A 26,964-nucleotide genomic window follows, 5' to 3' on the forward strand; every position below is an offset into this window, starting at 1 on the left:
ATTTTTTACGGATACCCCGGTTGTCCTCTGTCCTTAAAAACCAACACTTCCAAATTCCAATTCGATCTAGAACGCACAGACACGTTTCAACGAGTTCTTAAGAACTCCCAAGCGCTCCGTGGGTAAACCAATAACAATTTACAAATTTTACAAATAAAGATACAGGATACGATTGACATTCCCCATTTTTTTATTTAACACCAATTGCAACCGAATCAGACTGAATGTTTATATATGCTAATGCAATAGAATAAATGCCATATCTTTGTCCTTTCTTCCAAGCTATTTTTCTATTATCTCTTCATAGAGCATCAGGCCTCTGTTGGTGGATCTGGTAAAAATAGCAAAAGTGCATGTAATGGGACTACATTTTTGCACATGTCACACGAGAAAAATTCCGAGCACAGCCAAAGTTGGAAGAGGTAGTAGGCCGAGTTTAATTTGGCTGTCAAAGGAACTTTTAAATTCAGCTATTTGCAAATCGGAGAAGTATTTAATTCTCTTACTTAATTATATGGCTGCTCAGTTATCATGTCACGGTTATTCGGAATTCTCAGTACACTATGTAATAGCTTGCACACAAGAAATGTTTTCTGCCACCGCCATTTCGCGTTTAAAGGAGGCAAAACAAAAACTAAATTCAAACGGATCCATACAGAACTGTACTGTCTCTAAAACACCTGTCGGTAGGCAACAACATGGCCAAAAAGAAATCGCCCAATTATTTTCGCTCATCAATTATTTGATTTAGAAAATAAACATTAATTTACAGCGGCTTCAAATTATCTTCTGTTTTTCAAAAAAAAATCAACTTACAACTATTTTGCGACAAAACCAGGAAAAGTCTATTTCTTACTTTTCTAGATACTCTTAGTGCTAAAACACATTATTGCTGATTGAGCAGCTGCACGTGGTTGGGTTACAGTCACGTAGGACAAGAAGGCAAAGCGCACGAAGAACAGGAAAAATGGGATTACTCATTTTATTTTTCTAAATAATAAATAACCCTTGTAATGCACTGATTCTTCATAATAAACATACAAGGGTGGTACTCACCTAGTTCAAAGAAGTCCAGCTTCAGCTTGTCACCGCCGCAGCTTACCCAGTACACCAGGCTCACACCTTCTCCAGGCGATCCACCATTCGGATGGACGCAGAAGTTATTTTTAAGATTTTTCAGGGCGCTGTTGCTTTTCAGTCTAAAATGAAAAAATGCAATTATAATCATCCGGCTATATAGTTGAAAAGTATGGATTTGCGAAATCCATGGTTGAAATTTAAGAATGCTTCAAAACGTTAGAAAAGGAATACTTCAGTTACCAGTGATTTTGTTAACTCTGCGTGCTGCGTCCCTGACGCACAAAAATCCCCAAAGACGCAAATTAAGATCGACCGATTTGAAGATTTTTTGGTAGAGTATCCTGTTCGTGTGATTTCTGTGGTTGTTGTTTAAAGATGCATACTTATTTTAGTTCTTTTTTTTTTCTTGCTTTAAATATATAGAAGGACTACATTTTAATTTCAGAAAACTCTAATAAAGTTTTGTTTTTTTAGTTTTGTGTAAGTCTCCATATTAACTACATTTTAAATTTAGGACTCCTTGTTTGTTTGTTTTTTTAACTGGGACTTATTGGTTATAGACAGGGAATTATGGTTTTTTACAAGATGAGTCCCAGGACTCGCCATTATAACTATTTGTAACAAAATCACTGGTTAATACTATTCTTTTCTTAACATCATCTAAAGTTGTTCAAAGAAACCCACCAACCTCCAACTAAGCTGCCGGTGATGGGAAGTTTAAGGCGCAACTCACCCTGGGCATAATTTTTCTTAATGCACGCCCGAGTTTAAGCAAATAGGTAGACTTGGAGTTTGTAATGAGTTATTGAATTCCGGACAACAATTAAAGAAAACGCTCTGTTGCTTCTTTCTTAAAAAAAAGACCCTCCCACCCACACACTCAAAACGGTACGACACTGAAATGTTGCATGTGGTAAGCCAAACCCAAAAATGGCAAGGCTTTTCGAGTCGGGCGGAAGCAAGAACGTGGTAAAAACTTGGTGGAAAAAAAAACTAGGTGGGCACCTTACCACGGCGCTGCTAACCATCACATTCTGGCATCTTCTGTTTAAGTAGGAGCTTGCACAACATGAAATACCCTGTCTAGGAGACAGGGAAACTGAAACTACCCAATAAAGGGGCACGTCCACGTTTTGGCCACGAAAGGAATTGTTTGGCTGATTGGTAGGAACTGTATGAATGGTAACGGTAAGGAACAGTGGAAATACAGTTAAACCTCTCTACAACGGCCACCTTGGGGAAAGAAGAAAGTGGCCGTTGTAAAGAGGTGGCCGTTGTAGAGAGGTTTTAATGAAGAGTCAATGCATGGATTTTAGCTGATTTTTGGTCCCTCGCCGGGACGAAAAAAAGTGGCCGTTAACGGAGGTTGGACTATACATTAAGACAAACCTTATGTGCCTTGAAATGCTCAAGTCGCAGCTATCCTTCAGCATCAGTTTCTTGCCGTATGTAGGGTTATTGTCTATAAAAGATGATAATCAAGTTCGAATTATCTTGTATCATCCTCTTTGTTGTGCAATGTACTGAATACTACACACGCTGCGGCGTCATTATCAAAATAGACACACGGCTCACATCACAGAGAGATTTATTATCTTTATGAAAGCCAATACGTTATATGTCAGAGGTTTAACTGCTGACGAAAGATTTAACAAATGAAAGATCGACTTATTGAAGACTAATGTGCTGTGATACTTATTAGCGCTCCGCCGGGTAGCAACGAGTTCATATCAGAACCTAAGTCCTGACCTTGCAAACTATTGCTTGCTTTTATGTCAACAAGAAGGAAAAATGGGTCTCTCTTGAAGTCACAGCTATTAGGCTGATCCTTAGAAAGTTGATTCCCTGGGAAACTAGTGCGTGTAATTTCAACAGATACAAAAGAAAATGCTATTACCTTGAGGACAGATCACTTTCTTGCTGCATTTGTGGTGAATAACCCCATCCCAGTCAAAAACAAAGATCATATCAGTTTCATTGCATGAACTGCCTTTCCTTTTGGTAAAGATCAGATAAGTTCCATCTGGGGAAGAGCAGCCTTCGTTGTTGGGTGCTACGCAGTAATCACCATAGGTACGTATTCCACTCTCTGTTAATTAAAGAAAAAAACAGTGTAATGTGAAAAAGATTAAAAGATAAATGCACTTATTAAGGATAAGTGACACTTTAAGGTAAAACGGCAGCGACGAGTTATGGTGTTAGTAACTTGCCCAAAAGACGAGCTATTTAGGCCAAGCAAGAAACACGAAAAAATGTCAGAGAAAAGCGAAATTAAAGCGGTGAAAGCTTTCGACCTACGAAGGGCCGGCTTTCCCTTCCTTCTTGCTGGTGGCTCCAGCATGTCTGACGTCGTAGTACCTAGGATATCTTGCAAGCTCACAGTTTGCTTTTTGGCCTGTTCCAGGCTCTCAGATAGCAGAGACGACGAGTAAGTGAAACGCACGCGAAAATATCAGTACGTGATCTGGGAAAAGGGGGTGGTGGGAAAATCAAACAATGAAAATTAATCAGTTTCCTTGTTTATCTTGTCCCTCCAACGCTAGGAACTGCAACCAAATTCAGAGTGAAACAAAAAAATACTCCCTCAAAAAATTCAAACAAATTGAAAGAAGGAAGGATGGACAAACTAGAAGACGATTAAAAGGGATTCAAATATTGGCTTTTTAAAACGTTTTTGTCCTAACAGTTTTTCATAGTTCATTCACTTCGTCGGTTGTAACGTTTGATACAATGCTTGAGAATTATATGTGTTGTTCGTTTGCAAGCAATTTCTTCCTATAGCGCCTAATAAAGTAGTATTAGCAACATTAACACAGCCCATATATATCAATTTATTTGTAGTGGAGGGTCCGGTGCTACATGAGCAGCATTGTTGTGTGAATGCGTTTCTAAAATGGGCAAACCAAAATATAATTCCTTGGCAATGCATCACTCACCAGGACAATAAAAGCAAGGGCGTTCCTCCTCAGTAACCAAACTTGCATCGCACTGTTTCCCACCACATCGTGGTTTGGGATTGGTACAGGTTTTGTACCTTTTTTGCTTGCCACGCTCGCATAGTCTGTTACATCTTTCCCACTGACTCCATTCAGTCAGTCCACCGTGCACTAAGAACCATAAAATACATTCCATTATAACAACAAATATTATCGGCTTGTAAACACAGCAGATATCAGCAAGTATTTAAAAACCGTTGGTCACTTTCCATTATGTACAGCGGGCATTTTAAGCTATTTTAAAATTTCGTGGTCCACCTCCTCTCCTTCGCAGAGGCTCCCTTAAGCCTTAAGATAGCTTGCTCGCTAGCTACATTGTGACAAATGAATCGCCTTCTGCTTGCAGAATCATTTCTTCCAGTCATCAATTCATATTCAAGTGATTGTGTCTCGTTTTCCTTTTTTTTGTTTTGTTTTTAGTTGTTATGAATTATGTACAGGTTTTACAATGGACTGCCCGAAAAGCCGTCGTTGTTTACGTGAAAGATCGAGGTTTCAGTAGTTGTTCAGATGACTGTCAGCAAGAGAGAATGATCTGGCTCATTCTGTTTTGTTATCAGTTGACAAAACAAAATGGTCTGGTGTATTGGCTATGTTCTGCGCGGTTTTATTCATAAATCTTTGAATAAAATAAGTTTTATATTATTTGATTTCGGGCCCAAAAAAAATAGACTTCCATCGAGAAACAGGAGACTCACAGGGCCGCTGAGCAGACACCATTAAAACCTTTGGGTGTGGATAATAAATTTGTTCCTTTATAACAAGTCTAACATGTAATTTTCGAATTATTTTGTTGTCGCTTGTTGACTGTGAGTTTAGACTCATTGATGCATGACCAATCCACCAAAACCGGTGTTTTCTGAACGCTTTGTTTTTCATTGCTTGAAAACAAAATTCGGTGAGATATAAAGAAAGCTTGAGATGGCTCAGAAATCGACAGCAAACTACTTCTGCCGATGAAGCGCATTTAAAATTACCGGTATGCCCAATGTAAATTACTCCTTCAGCCAACGGCAAATTCCTGGAAGTATCCTGGTTCGTCGGAGGTTTTCATTTTAGTTTACGTCGTAAATGTCACGTCATCTATACGGGAGAGAGGGTTGTTGTTCAAGCACAATGCAGCTGAAATGCAGCTACATAAACAATTCCCTCTATAAATAAATAAAAAAATATACATCACGTTATTCCACCTGGTTTTCTATCTTGATCGCAGTCATCTTCATTTACCCAATACCAGATCACTCCAGGATCCCTCATTCCTCCATCCCAGATCCAATCGGCTGGGTATCGATCTGTGCCTCCCCATATGATGGAACCCGAGGGGTAGTACGTTGGGCTTGTTGAAGTCGTCAGTAAAGCCTTTTTATGGGTTCCTTTAGAGTCAAACCAGGGCATTCTCTTGTTTAGAGACTTCCACCAGGAATACTCCCAGTTGTTAAACTTTCGTAATAATTGCACGTTGGTTTGTTTGTCGTTTGTAGCCATGAAACTAAAGAATAAAGTAGATCTTATTAACATATCATGATTTACAATAATAATAATTATGATAGTATTAATAATAATGATAAGGATAATAATAATAAATTGTATCGCCATGGAGGTCTCATAGAAATAAGCGATGATAAATTAGTGGGAACTTAAAACCATAAAGAATCTTAAATTAACAAAAATAATTTTCAACACAATTCTAAATTTAATTTATAACCAATTAAACTTAATAACAAGCGGTGAGAAGCCCTGAAAAAAGTGAATAACTTCATCACCATGAGCTAGTTGATAGTACAAGTCCTCCTCTCCCCCGGCCCCCGCAGATCATGCGTGAGCCCCCTGTGCCACCCCATTGAGACCCTCTCTTGTAACTTAGTTGCGTGGTAGGCGCAAGGAGACATCTCTCCCTCTAATTCACATCTGACTTATCCCCTTTGAGTCACCACCTCCTCTCGTTTTACGCCTGTCTTGCAAGTTAATGTTATTTAGAGCGCGACTAGGAAATAAGCTTTCTTTAATGTCAAACCTATATGAAGATGGGGCCCGAAAAATTCCACCCCAATGACGACGAGAGTTAGCATCCATCATGTATTGGAAAGAGTCATTATTACTGAGACTTTTAATGCTGTCAGCTAAGTACAAGATGGAGTAGTCATTATGCAGTGCTGGATGAAATGCGTTCCTGTAAAGAAAGGAAGAATTTCAATAGATACTTGGAGATCCTCTTCGCAGTTACTTCTATTATCCAAGATAGAAATGCGGGTACACTTATAAGCGGAACTTTCGCGCGCGCAAAGTGCAAGCAGCGGAGCCCCATCGGTAAGAAAATTTGGACATTATACCCATCCGGGTATCCTTCCCTTTGCGGGAAATCGTGCGATGCATTTGCACAATCCGCGTTTTTTCTTGAGGGTGTCACGTGACGACGGTCTCGCGGTCGCGTTTGCAGTTTGCAGTTCACTTTGGAAAGGCAGGAAGGGCTTCCAGCGGTTTTATATCCATTGCAAGGATTTTGGTCATTAAACATCGTACAGCCTATCGTTAAAAGTAAATCACTTCGACTTAACGAAAAAAAAAACATTACTGCACGAAACAACAAACGCTTTGCTAAAATTCGAATTCCTGGAAACTTGAAGCTGCAATTATCCCTAACCGCAAACTGAAAACTGCACTTTGCAGTTTCCCACGAAGCACCTAATGCTAAAGTTCTCTACTGATTACAGTTACCTGCGCGGTACTTGAGCCCTGGTCCAATTGTTGTTTGCACTGGTGACTAACAGCGTGAATGCACCATCAGAAGTGGTCATATCACAATAGACAGGTAGGTACTGGGTACTATTTACTCGTATCATTTGGAAACCATCGTCATACTTGTTGCCAGCTCTCAATCCACGAAGTTTTATGTCGTTGCATGAAAATCTAAAATTAGAAGGGGTCAGCCACAAAATGATTCAGAGAATACATAAAAGAGAGAAGACTGGGCTCTGAATAGGCTTCAACTAATAGGGGAGAATGTTGTCACCAGACAAATTCAGCTCGGAAATGGAATAAATTGTTAACTGGTACCTTAAAACTCCAAATATCTAATTGATAATTGAGATTTGAGCACTGATCACCATGCAGACCCTAATGCAAAGTAAGTCTTTGTTTGAGTTATTTCGAATCTATGTTCAAAAGAAATTAGCATTAAGAACTAATTATTTTGGGGTTTTTTCCATTCCCCATTCCCGTGTTTAAAGGCTTTCTTGGTCAATGGTTTTCGGTGACGTATGAGAAAGGGGATCACTCACTCGAATAGGCCGCTTAAGAAAATGAGATTTACGGATTGAGCAAGTTTATTCCCAAACATTTATAACATTCACATCGATTCCAACTGCTGACCAAGTTTGAGCTTCTTGTGGTTTATAGGAAAAGATACTTGTAGATCCATAATGACATCTTACCTTGTACCCTCCCGCATCCAATATCTCACCACTCCCGGTTTTGGTTTTTCCTTCAAGTATGTTGGCGAACCTGCGGCACCGCTGTTGAATACTAGAGTTCCTGAAGTGTCATCTGCCACAGATGTACTACTTAGCAGAAGGTCACGTGTCAAACCCAATCTGGGCATGCGCCTTCCCACGTTGCTGTTTTCGTCCCAAGAGTCAAACTTCTTAACAATTTTAACTTTGGTTTGTTTGTCACAGGTTGAAAGAAATGTGTAACTACGCGGCGCTTCCCATATCCCACCCCAGCGGCTAGTACCATCTGCCTCAATACGATATTGGAAATAATCCTGTACACAAAAGAATGTTAAATTCGTGTTAAATGGGGTTTAAAAAAGTTATTTGTTTAGTACCTTTATCAGGTTTCCTAAGATGTACTTCTGATCTCACATGAAATCATGGTAAATTAATTCCAGTGGTCATGCTCCACTTTACCACTTTCAACAAACTGATCAACAGAATCTTCCAACATAATTATTCAGACATTTTTTTGTGTTAAAACAAGAGAGAAAATCAAAACAAATAAAAAGCCAAAACAACGTTTGTGGCCAGACAGTGAGCTGCCAAAATAAACTGCAAAAATTCACCTGAGACTGATCAAAGTTCTTAATGGCGTCCGCAAATCCAAGTATGGAAAAATCATTTTGTAAAGATGGGTTATCTGAGTTCCGCTGTTTAATTTTGTCTGCGTCCCAACCTGTGCGAGTTTTGCTCGTTAAAAGGAGAGTCCAGGGACCTCCTTCCGTTGTGAAGTCACAATACGTTTTGACTTCATGATGTCCAGGTGGTTTGATTGTAAAAATCCCATCTGAAGAAAAGGACAGTGATTTGAGCCAAAATTAAAAGGTGTTCTTATAGAGAATATGTATAAGTAATCATACAGAATTTATTTCTGTGAGTAATCATACCGTCAAAGAGTTCATGCCATTAATAAGTTTTAAAGTAAGCAATAGTTAATTAAATTTGGATATCCCTATTCTGTTTCTGTTTAAGTAGCATACACGGTCAGCTCAAGCTAGGCTAATCTCGTCCAGATCTTTACGGCATCGTTGTTTTGGGGGAAGCCGTCACAAAATTACAAACGTTTGTATGGATTTTTAAACATGTTTCAAGAGTAATAACTTGATCCCTGTTCAAATTTAGCGCACCAAACTTTGTCAAATAACCAGTCTCAACATGTCTTTTCATATGGTGGTGTCAGTTTATCGATTAGTTTAAATTTTAAACTCGCCCAAGTTCCCTACGCAACTCCGAAATGGCCAATAGAGGAATTAACTTTTAGTTCTAACTGGTTCTGAGGGACCGGGTTCGAATCTCCTTGAAGCAAATTTTTCGTAACCTTCAGTTTTTTTCTTTTTTAAAAATCTCTTTTTTACTCTCTTTTTTAACTGTGTGGTGCGCATAGCTAGTAAAATAATGTGGTAAATTGAAAACAAAGTTTACAGGAACATAAAAAATGCAGTATGTATCATAGGGTATACATCTACCGGTATTTTTAGTAATACTGGACACTGTTATCATTACCCAGCTCAATCGTCGATTTTCAAATGTGCCTCATTTAATTTGAGAGGAAACTTCTTTGAGATGGGACGTCTAAATCAACTAAATTCAACAGTTTCAAATTAAATACGACTTTGTGGAAACTGCGACTGAAACAGTCGAAAATTCGACTCAGGTTCAACATTTGATTTAGAAGTCGGATTTCGCATGTGCCAAACTGTATAATGCATTAATTATAGAAACCCTTTTTCATATTGGATTAAAAAATTTTCTAGAGACTGGGAATATTTACAACAAACGGAGCTGAATTCGGCGCCATCATATATCCGACGTCTGAATCAACTGCCGGATTTAATTACTTTCATCGACTAGGCTAGGTGTAATTCGATCTAATTGGGCTCTCATAAGAAATTCCAGGTTTGAAAGGGGCCTAACATGACATAAGTTTCAGCTTAGTGGTTTGCAGGCTGTTATCAAGTTGTTGTTTTCTTTTCAGTAAGAGCAATTCGTATCTCTCTTTGTAAATCAATTTTATTAATCGGCTTGTGCCGCGACTAAAGAATGCTGTAATTGTTGATTTTACTTTCTCTTTTTGGCATGATTTGTATGTCACTGGAAATGATTTGCATATCAAAAAGAGCGATCAATTTTCATCCATCCATTTCAATAAAAGCAAATAGAATCACTTTTCACTATAGCGGACAACCTCGAACAGTGACTTCGTCGTATAAATGTGCGGCACCGAAGAAAGACGAAAAAAGCTAACCCTTTTTGAGCAAATTATTTTAAGGTCTAAACTCGAAGCTTTCTATAGTGTAAAATAATTATAATTTACTTTTACCGGTATCACTTGTAATAATAATAATAATAATAATAATAATAATAATAATGATAATAGTGATGATTAAGAGGTAGCTCATCCTCAAAGTACAAAAAGTGGTTTTTCTTCTAACATTCCTGGTCAAACTGGAATTTGGAAATGTTGGTTTATTGCATGAGGAGGGGAGAAAACTAACGTACCCGAACCAACAACAAAGTAACCCCCCTCCCCCCCCCTCATATGGCGTCGACGCCGGGATTTGAACCCGAGCCGGTGGAAGGGGAGTGCTCTCAACACCGCATTACCCTTACCCCCCTATGAAGTAATGTCTCCACATTACATTGGCTATGTCGTAGGTTGATGTCTGTGTGTTCCTTTCTATAGGATTGGTTCCTCAATTTTTCAGAACCAGTTAGCGTTGACCATATTTAGAAGTCTTGAGTAAAATCAAGTACCAATGAAGTCAATGGTACAAAATATCACAAAAAAAGGGACAGCGACTGAAAAACCTGAGGACGATTTTGCGTTAGCCCAGCTGTTCTAGCTAGTAAACTTGAGAAAGTACTGGACGATCTTAGGTTGTGATGTAAGAAATAGCCCCACGGCTGCCTAAAACAAAGTAAGAACATCAAAAATACAACTCCACGAATGACAATTACTATTTGAATAATATCTGCTACACTACATTTGCCAAGGAGTAGACAAGAAAACATTGATCGAGGTAAGCACATTCTAAAGTACGAATTATTTTGAATTAATTATAAAACGCGACAACTATTGGATTGGGCTTTCGTATGATCTTAAGAATTATATGTTGACCTTGGAGGGTGTTATCGCCCTCGGCAAACACCTTCCTCAATTTTAATTCTATTGTACTTGCTAATTAACTTGTTCAAAGTTAGCTTTGGGAATCGTGAGGTTATTATGTTTCAATGTGGTTTCGTAGTTTTATTACCTGAAACTGGGTTTGTAAGAAGCCCTCTGAAGCTAACTTCCATACATGATTTAGGGATTTGATAAGGACCCTCTCTAATCCAATACCAAATATAAGATGGCTGGCTTTCTTGAAGGTGGCCATTGATCCAAGGAGCAGGATGATAACTCCTGTCATTCGCTGTCACAAATAATTAGAATATCCATATTCAGCGGTAAACTTGATTTTGAAAGACAATAAAAGCCCGCGAACCTATATTCACCGACGACATATCAATTCATCGAGGTTCTTAAAAGGCTGCATGCTACACGTAAAATCCAGGGGGACTCTAGTATGACGGAGACGGGGATATCGTCTCCTTATAAGGGGTGAAAATTTAAACTTTTGTTTTCATCTGTGTTGAACATATATACATGGAAGGAAAGCAGATATTTTTACCGATAGAGATATCAGTTAGGTTAGGGTTTTTTAAAGAAAGACCTATAAAGTATTTCAAAATATTTTGCACAATTTAATTTGAAATAGATTTAGCTCTTAAGTGATGATTCTGTAAATATATTTCCCGTTTTAGTAAGGTCTTCTTAAATAGGTCAAATAAAGCCTAAGCCACGATCAGATTAGTCTTCTTCAGGGTCAAGTCTAATTCAGTGACGTCGCTTATCCCTGACCCTTTCATACTTGAGTCACCTTCTGGGGACGTAAATTTTGCTTCTTTAACCGCTTTAATTCTTTTTTACTTTGAACCTTATATTTAGCATGACATCATACACCTCTTAGTTACATCCTATAAATTTTTCCTTCTGAAAAGTCTTGTATTTTTATATCTTTTATATTACACTGACGTTTTTGACGGTCAAATTTGAAGTATTCAATACTTGCATACAATTGGGATAGAACTGATGGCATTGATGATTATTTCAACAACGTATAATTAATCATCAAGTGACGATATATTTACATACTTATATGACAGTTCTTTCTGTCAGTACCTACCCGTTATTGTTCCCCACCAGTTAGAGTAAGCGTTCTCTGAGGTTGTCAATCTAGCATCAGCAATCCACGGCATTCTTTGCTCAATGCCACTGTTCGAGTAATCCCAATTATCAAACTTTTTAATAAGCACCACGTCCGTTTGTTGGTTGTTTTTTGCCGTAAAAGTATAAGCTCGCTGCGCCTCCCAAATACCTCCCCATCGACCTGCAGAGAATAGGATATGAAAGGATATGATTCCTCTTTTGAGCATCTTTAAATTTTTCAAGATCGAATCGACTTCACATAAACTACCGTCAAAAATATTATGACACAAAGAGTAACACAAATGCGTTCCGAAGTAGATTATAGAGTTTATGGTATTGTATGACTGCTTATTGACTGAAACAACGAAATAATAATTAAAAAGTCCCTAATGGACCGATACCATGAAGAGATTTATGGTCTGTAGGTTGCCCAAAAAATGGAATTCCTTACTCCGCGAGTGTCTCGACACAGCCACTACAAGGCATTCAGCCAAGTGACAAGCGAAGCATTTTTATAACTTTTGTTAAGTAAGATTTTATTGTTTGATTTGTTCGTGCTATATGTATACAAGCACTATTCCTTTTATTTATAATTTTAAAAACTTAATACACGCGGACCCCACAAGCTTCTTTAGGCTGCATTCATAATACCTTGGTTACGGAAGGGGGAGGGAAGGGACGCAGGGGATCGTAAGTTTTTTACAAAAGAAAGGGGAGGAATGATAATATTTTTTAAGAGATGAAATGTGGAAACCATTTTCTTTCCTAATTTAACTTCGCCTTGTTACTACCGGGTATCATTGCAACAACTCACTTTAAAAACCTTTAAACTGCCAAACTCACGTATGCAATTTCCCAGTGAGCTGAGCCACCAGAATTTCTCTATACAAATACCTTTATGCAAGAAGAACTACAACTTAAAGTCCAGCCTCTGCGTAAAACGTATCCCTGCACTATTGTTCTTTCGATCTAGAGGGGAATGTATGATGGAGGGGGATATGATGGTTTATGAAATATCCACTGCTACCCCTCCACCTTTAGCTGTGCATTTCATCGTACCTAACAAGAGATGATTGGTACCTTCGGCCTAGAATCATGCTCTTATTCCCTTTTTTTTTTTTTTCTTATTTTTACTCGTGGTCCGGTTAACGCCTTGCTTTTATTTAAAGGTAAATAGTTTCTAGTCAGATGTAAGCTGAAATGTTCACTCACATGTACATCTAGGACAAGAATTGAAGCACGTGGTAGGAATTTAAATAGCAGTGAAACCCGTAACATTGTGAAATTAATGCATAAACAGGATGGGTGTTCAGGAAAGGGTAACTAGTAACGTTTTATCTCTACTCCTTCGCTCTTGGTACTCGGTGTTTGTCGCCACTGACCAGTTTGCGTTGAAAAAAGAATAGTAATAGAGGCTGTGACAATCAAAGTCCATAACTGCCATTCTTATACTTGCTGCTTGCATTAGCTGGCGTATGGAAAAGGTTCAAGTTAGAAAACCCCACCGAATCATTCGCGTCTGCAAAACTTCCTTCAGAATAAATGACAGTCGAGACCACGTGCCTACTGCAACGGGCCTCTGTCCTTCTTGGTTGCATTTGGAAGTGTAACCTTGGGAAATGGATCAAGTTTATATACAAGCAGCTCCTTTTCCCGTCCGCTGTCAATCCCGATAGGCACCCCTTATTTCGACAACTTTATGGAAAATAGAGAACAGTAATTAAACGGTCTAAAATGTAAGTTACCTCGACTTTGAGCTTCCAGCCGATATTCAAACTTTGAGCCACCCACATTTATGTTATCTTTGATACTATCTGCAAACTGGAGGATAGAATGGTCGCTATGTAACTGTGGTGAGTTGGCGTTTCTTAAGATAACGTTATTTGCTGTCCAACTGTTGGTGTGGCTTGCAACCAATAATGTCCATCCCCCACCATCACGTGACATATCACAGTATGCCAAGATTTCTCTGGAGCCAGTGGGGTTAATCTTGTACACTCCGTCGGGATAGTAATGGTTTTTCTCATTGCCGATCTGCTGTAATTGTCGGCAGGAAATAACCACTAAAATGCAAACGAAAAACAGGGACAACGCTAAATATATGGATATACATGCATTTCGAGAGGTGAAAAGACAATGACAGTTCGAAAGGGGATACTTATATGCCCAAGACGTATGTGCAGATGCCCAGGAGTTTGAATTTGGCAATTACAGGACGTGTACGTAAATACCCGTTTTGACCTTATGGACGCTAACAAATACATCTTAACATTTGTAAAACTTCGATGTACGCTGTAAAACTGTAAGGATTCCCACAAAGTTTTGCGCAAATATCCCTTGCAAAAGGCTGACGTAACACAAGAGATTTTTTCACTCACCAGGACAGCTTTCTGTATTGCAATCTTCTCGTTCATGCCGATCTCCAGGACAGTCATCTCCACCATGTAAGGGAAATGGATTGTCACAGAATCGATGCCTTTTTCTCTTTCCTCCATCGCAACCTTTATCACACACAGTCCACGATGACCACTCCCCCCATGCGCCATTGCGAGGAACTAAAGCTGATTTATTGGAATTTCATTAATTTGTTTTCATTCAAGAAACACACAAAAAAATTTTTCTGGAGATCCGCCACGGCGTTTACAAACAACAATTGCGGAAGCAAGAGTTAGTGCATCATGTTGTTCTTCTCCACCATGTACTGTAACGATTCGCCTCGGATAGCAGACGAAACACACAGATCAAAATCAACATTAAACTTTACTCAGAGGCCATGATACCCAGAAAACATGTTGCACAATTTTTGCACACAAATCAAAGCAAGTTCACAACGCCTAAAGATTTCCAGTAGCATGCTAGAACTACTTCTGAGAAATATCTCAAAACAATGCCCACGTTACCGCCAGTAAAAATCACTTCTTCAGTACTATTCATGCAAATTCTTGCATTGAAATCAGCAACTGAGACTGGAGTATACATTTACACCAAACGCTTTGTCGTGAAATGGGTTATATTTCAGCTATCTAAAATATCCTTCACACCTGAAGCACAGCCATCTTTGGGATCAAATCCACCTTCACAATGACATAACTGATCGTTTTTACACACCTGAGAATAAAGAAAGCTATTATAAACCACAAGGTGTCTGCTGCTTTTTAAGGTGACATAATTCGGCGGCAATCTCTCAAAAATTTGTTGACTCGATTGACTTTCAGGAGTTTCAGGATGATGGTATCGGTCTGTCAGTTATAATTGAGCGATTTACTTACTTAGTTTTACCATTAACATATTCGTTTGATAATTCCCTATAGGTTCAACAATGGTCTTTGATGTACCAAACAGATGTATCGTCTAGTGTATAAGTAGGTTAGGACCCTTGACAAATATATCAGTTGGAAGCGGGACACAATTTTACTGAATGATTTGTCAAAATAGGTCCTTACCTTACAGCAATGCCGAGGTTTTTTGCAATAACCAGTTTCATTATTATCACTTTGTCGAGTATGTGGTGCATTTTTCTGGCTAAAATGGAAAATTTGGGGGCCTAAATAAACGCTGAAATAAACTAATGAAAGTAGAGGGTCAAAAAGTCATGCGATGTAAGCAGCCAATCAAAATCGATAAGCCATTGCATTGTTCGCGCCATTTTTTTGTATCGTTTGTCAAAGAAATCACGCTACCATTTTCAAAGCTTAAATTATGACTGAAATCACAGGAAACAGCAAGCAATTTGCAAATTCTTGATCTCCTCATCTAAAGGAAAATCTTCAAAAGGAAGCTTCCGATGTAAACAACGCCTGTAGTTGCTCAATAGTCGGCGACGAAGTTTAAGTAACTTTGGCGGCTTCAAACCAAACGCACCCAGTTCAACCAAACTGATTATGCCAGACTGTTAGTTAAACACGATATTGTAATTTTTTGCCAGTTTCGGGCAAACACAAAGCCATTCAACATGTACTTAAATGCTCACGTGATTATTTGATTCAGACTGTCATGTTCTCAGTTTTTCAAGTCATTATTTTCTCATTATTTTTTTTAGTGATAAAAATAGTAATAGTGTTTATGTTCTTGGGCATAAATATGTTTTGAGCCCAGCCTTCTTATAGCCCATTTTAACCCTTGCTTAGCGGCTTAGGCTAAAATTATAATGATTCTAAGTCGAGTTCAAAACATATCTATTGCTCGCGAACATAAAGTTTAACTCTATTGTTTTACTATTTCACCATCTACTTACCCCTCTACCTCCGCACTCTTTGTTACCCACTAATGGACACTTGCCAATGTTCAGCTCACTATATGACTGGCATTTATAATTAACACACATCTAAGATAGTTGCAATTAAAAAAAACAATTAAAAGTAATTCAATTTGTCTTCCAATGAAATAGCCTCGGGATAGTGTTGCGTTAACCCCGTCAGTTTTAACGTAACTATATACATATCGGTACTACAAGTAGTTAAATAATCAGATCATTCGCTGAATGGTAACTTTGTAAACTGACCAACACCTTCGCTCGACATTGATTATGTTTCTGCCGTCATCGATTTGATTCGACCGGCAAAAAAATTGGAATTTTCTCACAATGATTCATCATTAATGGCCACGACACCTAAATATTTCAACTGTGATATATCAAGCATGAGACGCAGTTTTTCAACACCAGATGAAACACTGAGAACAGAGTTGAAAATACGACGCGCAGCGGAGTATTTTTAACGAACTTTGAGGTGTTTCATCTGGTGATGAAACGCTTTGTCAAATGCTTGGTATTACTTCTCAACCAAAATGATTTTAGAAGGAGAAATTAAGGATGCAAAAATGAGCAGTTTTTCATCTGATTTCCAAACACTTATTAAACATTAATTTCCCTTGTATTTTGAATTATTAATGAGTTTGAGAATTATCATAAAAGAATCTATCGTTTTCACATAGACCATAATACACCTTGTTTTACCCCCTCCCCCCCCCCCCCAAAAAAAAACCCACACAGACACACACTAACACACCAATAATTTGCATAACTACTATCTGTCTTTGATTTCCATTGAGACGACTTTAAAGGAACAGTATCCCGTTACTGCGCATGCACCAAACTTTGATTTTTGGGCAGGATGTCGCGAAATCAAAAGATGCGAGGAGAGTAAGAGAATCTTGAAAAATCCGTTTGCATCGCGCTTGGCCGGGTTCAATACGACACTAAAACTTCTCAGGATTATAGATCAATGATAATTTGTTCCTGTTAAGTTTTTATTTGGGCAAAATCTGGATTTTTTGGCGTTACTTTTATTGCCGTTGGCCGGAGGACCAAAAGATTGGAAGCACTTGGATGCCGATTGAAGGCTTATTTCTTCTGCTAGCTTCCATACAAGCTCAGATAATTGTGAAAGGAATACGCAGAAATGAAACAGCAACAATAAAGACTCTAAGAAAGAAACCGTTGAGACATTGATGTGACTGAGGAGATCTTGTGGAGGGGAGCTTCGTGAAGCAGAATGTTTTGCAACGACGCGTTAGTAAACTTTTAAATGAATCTGCTTACGGCCGACAAAATCGAACAAACAGGCGCTACACGTTTTGAAAAACTAGTGACATGAATCATAATATCATTCGTGACTAATCTTTGTGATGATTCATGGCGTTGAGATTGCATTTTTATTTATGTCTTTCAAACGTTTGAGGCTAGAACGCGAGCAAATCAGGCAGATATTACTGGACTTGGAGCGATTGACCTCTGACACGAGTTTCAAATTAGAAAATATGTTTTTAAAGCGAGCGGAACGAGATTTTCGGGTCGCGAGGCGGCCCGGCTAGCGATAAAATCGCGATGAGTCTTCGAACCGCGAGCCAAATTTTTATATAAGACGAAAGACTTCTTCGAAAGTCTAAAATATTACTTGAGAATATAAACAACAAATCTCTGTCGGCGGTGCGGTCCGGAAGGAAATCTTGTCGAGTCAATTTGACAGTTCTATTGTCTTTTGAGGAAAAAACAGATGACGCTCGCGCGTGCGCATAATCGGGACACTGTCCCTTTAATACCCAGGAGAAATTAGAAACAATGGTTATGCAAAATTTGGGGAATAAACAAGGTGCATTTTGTATGGTCTTTGTGAAAAATATGAATTAAACAGTTTCTTCTGCTTTATAACAGGAGATTTTCAAGGAGAAGACAGCTGACTCGAGCTGCATAAAACGTGGCGTTAAAATGCAGAAAAGTGTGTCTGGGCCCATTCTCGGAGACCCAGGGGCAGTCAGTCGGGTCGGAAAAGGCGGGACGAAAGTTTGCAAGTACGGGCAAAAGAGCCCCTGGGTACCGACTCTCACCGAACTATTTCCAAAAATTCAAGCGGATGCCGGCTCCTGATTGGGAACAAAAAATGCTTTGTATTTTTGTGCCCAATCGGCGAACAGTTTTTCCTGAGTTCCTTTCGTGAGTTTGTACACGACGGCTATTGTCTCGATCAAAGCTTGTATGGCTCATGCACCAAAGAAATGAACGCAGTCAGGAGACTTTCAGTTTGATATAAAATCCCCATCTGATTTCAAAATATTGTCTGCCCAAAACTAACGATGCTTTTCCAAAACTACAAGCTTGAGCTTACAAGAGGTATTCACGCTTGTCTCGGTCACGTCTTGCGTAAATTTAATATTAGGGAGTTTTTTAAAGACACCACGACGGCTGACAGCCACGAAAACGTCGCATGGAGGAGTGATTTCACATTTTTTCAGTCTCTATAATGATTATTCCAACTCGCTTACTTTGTCAAATGCAAGCGAACTCTTCTGGAGCTGAATTTCTATTAACCATATCCAAGTTCATGAAGAGAATGAATTTTGTCATTGCTTGTTTACGTCCTTCGCAAAACTCGAAATTCGGCATTTTCACGAGTAGTCGTGTAGTTGACGGCAATGAAATGTACAAAAAAGCGTGATGCACGTGCAAAGTTATTGTTTTGCCTTGTGAAACTTTTGGTTTTTTGACTTTCTGGTCGCCGCCGCATCTTAAACTTCCCATTATTTACGATACATTGTGATCCGTCAAAAACAGAAAATTCTCGGGGCAAATTGAGGAAGAACTCAGGAGAAACTGTTCGCCGATTGGGCACAATAATACAAACCATTTTGTGTGCCCAATCAGGAGCCGGCATCCGCTTGAATTTTTTGGAAATAGTCCGGTGAGAGTCGGTACCCAGGGGCTCTTTCGCCCGTACTTGAAAACTTTGGTCCCGCCTTTTCTCCCGACCCGACTGACTGCCCCTGGGTCTCCGAGGATGGTCTGGGCCGGGCTGAACGTCAAAGGTTTGTTGTTACGACCGACGGAATGATGCATCTGGCACCTAAACCCTATACTGAGTATGTTTCTGTTAAGATATAAAAAAAAGCATTTAGTTAGGTGCTTCCCATATATCTTATCAGTTGACGTTACACCTGCTCAGAACCTATAATTTTGACTTGGACTTAACCTTGTTGGTTCCACATTTTGTTCCTTCCCTAACCATTCCAAGACCGGCATCATCTACCGATTTTAGAGCCGCACCACTGTTGAAAAAAAAAAAAAAAGAGCGATGAGGAACTTGTTAAGCTGAGAGGAAAGTACTTATACAATCTTCTTTTTTCAAGCTATATTTAATATAATTTAGTTCAAACCTAAAGGATTAGACGTTCGGTTTTCTTTTCCTTGGTAAATTTTTGAAGCTCCGTTACACACTTTAACGGCCGTGCACAAGCTGCGGCTTACACTATATACGACGCGAACACTCCGTATAAATGGTACAAAATATGCGGTCACGGCTTATTCAAGCCACGGCCAGCTCAAGCCACAGCTTATCCTTGCCAAGAAGTTTTGGGCTGGGCTTATCCAAGCCGCGGCTTAACCTTAGACGTGAAAGCGATCGTATAATAAATGGACTAAAACGTCGTCCTCGGCTTGCTAAAGCCGTGAACGACTGCTGCGCATACGTCTTCTTTTTTTTCATTTGCGCCGGTTCATTCGTGGAGTGTGAAAAATGGCGAGCAGAGTAAGCCACGGTATTTTTTCACTCGTTTTTTAGCTGAAGTACTTCAACAAACAATCTCTTCATTGCATGTTGTGGTCTCCTCGCTCTCTGAAATTACCAGACGACACTTTTATATAGGATAAATTTTGATACCCGTTGTAAGAGTTAAGAGCGTATGCATTATGTTCAAGCATAGATTATTCACAGTCCCCTGTTTTTTCGTAAGATCGCGAGCGCTTATCGTAAAATAGCCAACTTGATTTCAACTGCACCTCCCAAACTGCCAAACCGTCCCCTACCCGCTGAGGAGATATAATACTCATACCTGGGCTAGACTCGGTACTGATTTTAAACTAAGATAGCCGGTAAGGAGGCAGCGTGGCCGAGTTGTTAGCGCATCGGACTCGCAATCCGGCGATCCCGGGTTCGAGTCCCGCTTCGACCACTTGCTGCAAATCTTTGGCCACGCTGGTAAATAGCCAACTGGTTGCCTCCTGCCAGTTGTGGTTTTTAATCCTGTTATGTTGTATTTTAATTACATTGTATTTGTTTCTAAGTATTTGAGTGGAGTGCCTGTAAACTAGCTGGATAAGTTAAGTGCACTTACAAGCCTTTAAACCTTTTTTTTAAAAAACCGCTGGTAATGGTGACTGCTCGATCTAGACCACCTTACGGAAACATAGGGTACGGCCGTGAAAAGTTTAGTTCAAGCAATTTATTGTTGTTGTTGTTGTTGTTGTTTTTTTTTGCGACATATTTCCAGTGCTAAGTATACTATGAACACCAGGTCGAGATCTATGTTACCGGAGCAATAATCTTTTATCACTGGCGCTCTTTCAAATAAAGTCAAGTGAAGATTAAAAAAAACAACAACAACAATAACAATAACAACAGAAAAGAACAAAACAAACAAAAATGCAAGAACGGGCCGGTATTACTAAACCGAGAAACACTGTAATGACTAACAGGCTACAGAATAACGAGAAACGGGATAAAAGTTTAAAAAAAATTAAAAACAGCATTGCAATGATTATATTATCTGAATAGTGTCTTCTTTCACTATCGTTAATATATGTATTCTAGTAAGTGACAGTAAAAATGACCAATTTGTGAAAGCTATATGTAAAGTACTTTGATGCTGAAGTTACTATGGACAGACTACAAAATATAGTTTTACATCCTTGTCGATGTTTAGCTATGTTTCCACTTAAATGGTAAATGAAATCTCGTGAAATCAATACACATTCGACCGTGGTGGAGCAGCAGATTTGAACGTATTTTCGCGACAAAAAAAGTCACCTGACTAAAGCCAGAGGCTATTTATAGCTATTTATGCACTCATCATCAAAAAATCACAAACGCCTTTTTTGGTAGAGTACATTATAAGTAAGTAGAAGGCATGCGCATATAATAAGAATTGTCCGCGACTACACAAGCTACAGATCAACTGAAAGGACAACACATTAACTCAATAAGATACAAAGGATACGGCGACCATTGACGCGGCAAGTCTTATCTCCCGCTGTGTAGCAACATCCTTCTTTTTTTTTTCTTTACCAGAATATTTTCTTTGATATAATGGTTTTGGATACTCTCTACTATGAGAACAAACCTGCACTGTTTCCCGTTGTCCAGAGTAATCTTGGTGTAGCTCCATCCATAATCAACCACCGGGGAACTTCCACTGTCTTGACATTGTAGCTGACCGCATAAAACGTTACTGTGAAGAAAAAAACCGATGAGGAAAGATTACTCACGGTCAATTTTGATATGAAAAGCTACCACAATTAAATGAAGCATGTCGATTTTAACAAGAAAACGCAATCTGTCTCTAAGAATAATTTCGTCCCCTCTTTCGATGACATAAGTCTTAGTGTACCAAGAGTGGCAATTTCTAAAAATGGCTTGATAATAAAAACAGTAACTGAATTAAATGAGTGATAAAGGAATAAGCCCTATACAATAAAGCAGCTTCATGGTTCAAAACACAATGAAAAGAAAAAATAGAATTTATATGACTCTACTTGGTTCATTCTGTCCCTAAGCGTTGTTTTAGGTTGCGTTGCAGCCGGCCCACGCATTGTCTAAACCATCTGTATAGTCCGTCTGCGAATTAGTGCACATATTAAGCTCGTTCCAATAACCTGGCAGGCAGAGTCGCAAGGACATATGTGAGCGTTTCTGATAGGAAGGTTTCTTACGGGTTTCTTATCCGCCTCACGATTGGCCTATTCTTACGTGGGCGTGACGGTTGGGCGCAGTGACGTCAAAAATCACAGCAGGGAGTTGGCAAGGATCGTTTACATTAAACAATGAAAGAGCAGTTCCAACTTGAAAGCCTTCTTGTGAACAAAAAGATTCCTTCAAGGCCAGAATTTGCGATTGCTTGTAAATTTGCCGAATGATTTTTCAGCATCTTCCAATCGCTGCAGATGCACTTCCGCGTATTCTGCAATGGCTGCTATCTAGCCGACAGTTCTAGCTTCAAAACAACAACAGGTGCAGACACGGCACATGTAGCTATTCAGGTCCAGACATTTCGGAGAAATCCAAAGAAACTAAGGTTATTTAGCAGCAATAATAAAGCTTAAGGCTTAAGCTGAGGTAAAAGAAAATCATTTAATGGTAAACTGCATTTGTGATCAAATCCTGTCAGAAAACATCTGCCCAAACCTAAAGCACAGGAACTAACTACTTATAACCTCTAAATGTGAGACTCAATGCGGCAAAAATAAGATTTACTTAGTCAAAGTGCAGAATACTCCATGCACTGTATAATCTACGCAAAAAGAGAGCAACAAAAAGCTCTGTTGTTCAAGCTTCACGTTTTCCACTATCACTAGCTCAAACTCTTGTTGTAGTTAGCCTGCGAATACAGCCGTTTCTTCTCGCTCCTCGCCGCTAGGGCGCTTCGCCAGGAGAGACGTCTGTGCCTCAGCGAGAGAAATTCCATACTGATGAAGTAAGTCAATGTTTATAAAATTAATCGTTCATCTGCGAACGAGCTCCAGCAAATTCGAAAATGCTTCTTCTAGAAAGAAAGAATATATATTCCTCTCTGATATTGATTGTTTTGTTAAAGATTCATCACGTTTACATCTTGTGGCTTTTTGTCTTTTGTCTGTCATTAGTAATCAATAGCTAAAACAATACAACTACTACGTCGATCAATCAGAGCACCTGACCAGATTCCGGACAGATTTTACGTCATCAGACGTCTCTCCTGGCGAAACGTACCAAGCGGCGAGGAGCGAGGAGAAAAGGTTGTTTTTGCAGGCTATCTTGTCACGAGCTGTTAGTCGTGTTTGGCCTGTCAACACTTAATTCAACTCGTACTAATCACAAACTGAGCAAGAACCTAGCCAGTCAAAAAAGCCGACATATGTTCTTGCGACTCTGCAGGATTCGAACACGATATTGCGCACTAAATCGCAGACGCCCCATACGTTGTTTGCGGAAAAATCGTCAGGTATGTGTGACACTTGTGCTCCAAAAGCTGATAAGGTGATATTCGGTAAAAACAAAAAATTAAAAAAGTGTCAAATATTTTTTAAAAAAAACAGAAACGTTTCGGGTATATGACCCTTCTTCAGTGTGCAAAAAAACCGTTGCACAATACTAAGCAAAACCATTGAGACATACAAATTATCGGAGCGTGCGCGCGTGTAATTGCGAAATGTTTCAGCGAACATCTAAGAAGTACACGTAACAACACTCCTTGGTTTCCTGTCCCCCAACATTTCAACTCCACTCGCCATAGTATTTCTGATGTCCAAGTGCGTGGCGTGGCGTGGCGTGGTGTTATGCAGTGGTACTAATATTAAACGAAAGCAACGTGAGATGCGATTGATTTTTCAACTAGGCGCCGTTCAGCCGAAAGGACTGAATATCACTTTCAGTTTTATTTGTACATACATCTTGCGCGCGCTATTAAACGCCCGCGCAGTTCGACCATTTTTATGTCTATATAGTATGTGCGTTCTACTGTACAACGGTTTTTTCGCATACTGAAGAAGGGTCATAAACCCGAAACGTTTCTGTGTTTTAAAAAACATTTGACACTTTTTTATATTTCGTTACCGAATATCACCTCATCAGCAACGTTGTGTGCGTCCCAGTTGACTGTCTTACTAAAAAGAGCCGATTGCAGCTCTCGTATAATAAGGAGAACTATCGTGAAGAATATAATCCGCTGATACCAGCCTCCCTCAATCTTCTTATACTACGCTTTTTTTACCTTGCAGCACACGATGTATTTGTAGCTGGATCACATGTACCGTAACCAGCAGCCTCAGTGTTCAGTTTATCATAACAACTTTTGTCGGCGTTTCTTGCGGCTTGAGACAATATGATAAAAATGTTAGTGTACTATCCTTAAAGCAACTCCCTCCCACCCCCCCCCCCCCCCCCCAGCTTTTCTTCCCTTGTTAACCGAGTTTTTAGACATTACTTAAAAAAACTAATACTGAATCATGGAATTCTAGAATTTTGGTTGGCTTAGTCATCATGGTATATGGGCTCATATATTATGGGTGTGCGTAGAATATATGTGAGTCGTGGAGTTGCGAGTTGCAAGATAAGATGGGAGTCGCTAGTTGTGAGTTGCATGTTGCGAGTTGCGAGGTGCGAGTTGCTAGTTGCGAGTTCTTAAGTTGCGAGTTGCGGGTTGCATGTTGCGAGTTGCGAGTACCGGAAAATTGTCGAGCACAACCTTCAGTCTGTCTATTCAGTCAATCTAAAGAAATTAAAAGGTACATCTTGCGACTAAATAACTAAATAAAACGCTATCGAACGATCACGCCCTTGGTCCGACCTCCCTGGGCCTGAAACCGTTTTCAGACAGTAAGTTTAAGAATTTTGAAAACAGAAGAACTGAAATGAGAAATAGCTTGCCGGTTATCCGAGCTAAGTAACGAGTACTCCTAGTCCACAACGTTCAGCCGACAATGGGACGTTAAATAAATGTCGTGGCTTTTAAATACGATCTCCGTACGCGTGGATTTAGTGAGCGCATAAGGACTAGACTCCTTTATTTGCGCGACGTTTAGTCATTTCTGCTTTAACGAACACTCTTTTAGTAATTTTTGTTACGATTCTTCGTTGTTGTTGTTTTTATACTATTGATACAACTTAAAATGTGCTTGATAAAGTGATTCACTCACTGAGAAACAATACTCGCTGACATTTTCTTGTCTCGCTAACTGGTAATGACCAACCAAATCTCAATTGTTAGAGTATCAATGTGCTTGCTAAAATGATTCACTCACTGAGAAACAATATTCGCTGACATTTTCTTGTCTCGCTAATTGGTAATGACCCACCAAATCTCAATTGTTTGAGTATCAATTTTTTTTGAGGTTGAAAATCGCTCCGATTTATGGAAATATTTTTTATTATTTTAATCCTCCAACACAGCCGCTGCGAGAACACTTAATAAAGTAGCGAACACCAACGGAGGAGATATTTTTGAGGATTTTTTATACGATACTTTCTATCGTTTTTTTTCTGTTATCCTTGCTAGCCTATACGAGATTCCCTATTTTTTCAATATTCTTAGTAAGACAATATTTGTTTTTCTTTTACTAAACGCTAATAAATGTTCTTGTTATTCTCTGAAGAGCAGTGTCATCACTATTGTAGTTCAAATATGGAATAATGGATTCCAATCTTAACAGTTTGGTTGAGACCAAAGAGTCGTAACACACACACTGTCACAGTAATTGCTAATTAAGTATAACGGTGGCGCAAGCCGGACAAAAGTAAATAATTCTGTTATTTATCCTCGGCAGTATTTGTAGCACTAATTCTAGTGGGGCCGAGCAAATCATCTGAAACAAATAATTCAAATTGGACTTAACAGGGTTAATAATCCAAACTGGCCGAGGGCAAACCAGCTGGCTATTTACAAGCGTGGCCGAGGATTTGAACTCGGGACTACCGTGAATAAATCCAGCTAGCGGTCAGAGCGGGACTAGAACTCGGAGCCTCGGAATTGCAAGCCCTGCGCTCTAACTATTCGACCACGCTGCCCTTGCAATTGGATAAATTATACGACAGAAAATGCAACAGGCGCAGGTGGTAGAGTGGATAATTGAGAGGTTTTAGCAATTGAAAGAAAAAACGGTTATTAACATTTTCGGGTATATCCAGTTTAGTGCATAGACGTTCGATTTCTTAACGGTCACTGGATTTAACGCGAAGTCAGCATTTACCATTCCCTTGCCGAGAGAGAAGAGAGATTAAGCATCGCGTGAATTTGTACCACGTATCGAAATTTCCCCTTACTTGTCTTTTACTGTTCATTATAATTACATGAAAATCGGAAGATTCACGCAAATTCTATCCATAAGAAGTAGCTGTTAATATTTATCTGATAATTTCACATCTTGAAAATTTCTCAGATTGAATCTCACGTTTGCCGTATGCCGTAAACACGATGCTTCATCTCTCTAATGCTGAATGTCATACGTCTGACACCCAACCAGAGAAAGGGTCTGTTTTTTAACTTTTTAACTAGTTGAACCAAGTACGTGGTCGTTCGACAGCGCTTTGTTCCCGTAGTCAAAAGAAGTTACTTTTATGAATCAACAAATTTTCCAAACGGATTTAACTACCCTACCCTTTAAATTGACTGAAGAGACAGACTGCACCTTGCAACTCGCAACTCGCAACTATTAACTAGCAACTCGAAACTCGCAACTAGCAACTTGCAACTCGCAACTCGCAACTCGCAACTCGCAACTCGCAACTCGCAACTCGCAACTTCATAACTCGCAAAATACCCAGTCCCTATGTAAAAAAGCAAAGAAATCAATAAAAATTAAACATAAACATGATCAAAGAGCCCTAAGGGAGTACTAGTTCTTTCATCACTTGTCCCTTGTACTCTACTCTCCTCACCCTTGCAATCAAGGCTCGTGCAGTAGTTTATTTCATTGTTTAGCTAAGTAATTTCACTTTTACAATGTTAAAGTGGTTGCCAAAGCTTCCAGTAATTTTCCACAACATCACATGATTCTCACCAATCTCGCCTTATGTAAACCCCTCATACCATTAGTCAGCCACATTTCAGCCTTGTTCTTCAAGCAAGTGCCTAGACTCGCAGTCCTTAAGATTGTATTTTTCCTCTACGTGCACGTATCATGCCG

At 39.2% G+C, this 26,964-nt stretch overlaps 1 protein-coding gene across 1 annotated transcript in view; it reads right to left on the reverse strand.

Moving 5' to 3' along the window:
• Positions 1–207: 207 nt before the first annotated feature.
• Positions 208–26,964, reverse strand: part of LOC140942068 (uncharacterized) — a 64,797-nt gene continuing 38,040 nt past the window's right edge. Inside the window, exons 27-45 of the mRNA XM_073391048.1 lie at positions 24,054–24,153; positions 21,429–21,536; positions 19,283–19,358; positions 16,054–16,143; positions 14,861–14,927; positions 14,198–14,380; positions 13,565–13,882; positions 11,797–12,000; positions 10,825–10,983; positions 8,137–8,357; positions 7,508–7,839; positions 6,792–6,983; positions 6,091–6,246; positions 5,267–5,565; positions 4,017–4,187; positions 2,978–3,169; positions 2,470–2,542; positions 1,057–1,199; positions 208–331 (exon numbers count right to left, since the gene is read on the reverse strand). Of these exons, the coding sequence (XP_073247149.1) occupies positions 312–331; positions 1,057–1,199; positions 2,470–2,542; positions 2,978–3,169; positions 4,017–4,187; positions 5,267–5,565; positions 6,091–6,246; positions 6,792–6,983; positions 7,508–7,839; positions 8,137–8,357; positions 10,825–10,983; positions 11,797–12,000; positions 13,565–13,882; positions 14,198–14,380; positions 14,861–14,927; positions 16,054–16,143; positions 19,283–19,358; positions 21,429–21,536; positions 24,054–24,153 (3,104 nt within the window). The 3' untranslated portion in view covers positions 208–311. The remainder of the gene's footprint in view (positions 332–1,056; positions 1,200–2,469; positions 2,543–2,977; positions 3,170–4,016; positions 4,188–5,266; positions 5,566–6,090; positions 6,247–6,791; positions 6,984–7,507; positions 7,840–8,136; positions 8,358–10,824; positions 10,984–11,796; positions 12,001–13,564; positions 13,883–14,197; positions 14,381–14,860; positions 14,928–16,053; positions 16,144–19,282; positions 19,359–21,428; positions 21,537–24,053; positions 24,154–26,964) is intronic.

Source organism: Porites lutea, chromosome 6, assembly GCF_958299795.1.
Source record: "Porites lutea chromosome 6, jaPorLute2.1, whole genome shotgun sequence".
Taxonomy (NCBI): Eukaryota; Metazoa; Cnidaria; class Anthozoa; order Scleractinia; family Poritidae; genus Porites; species Porites lutea.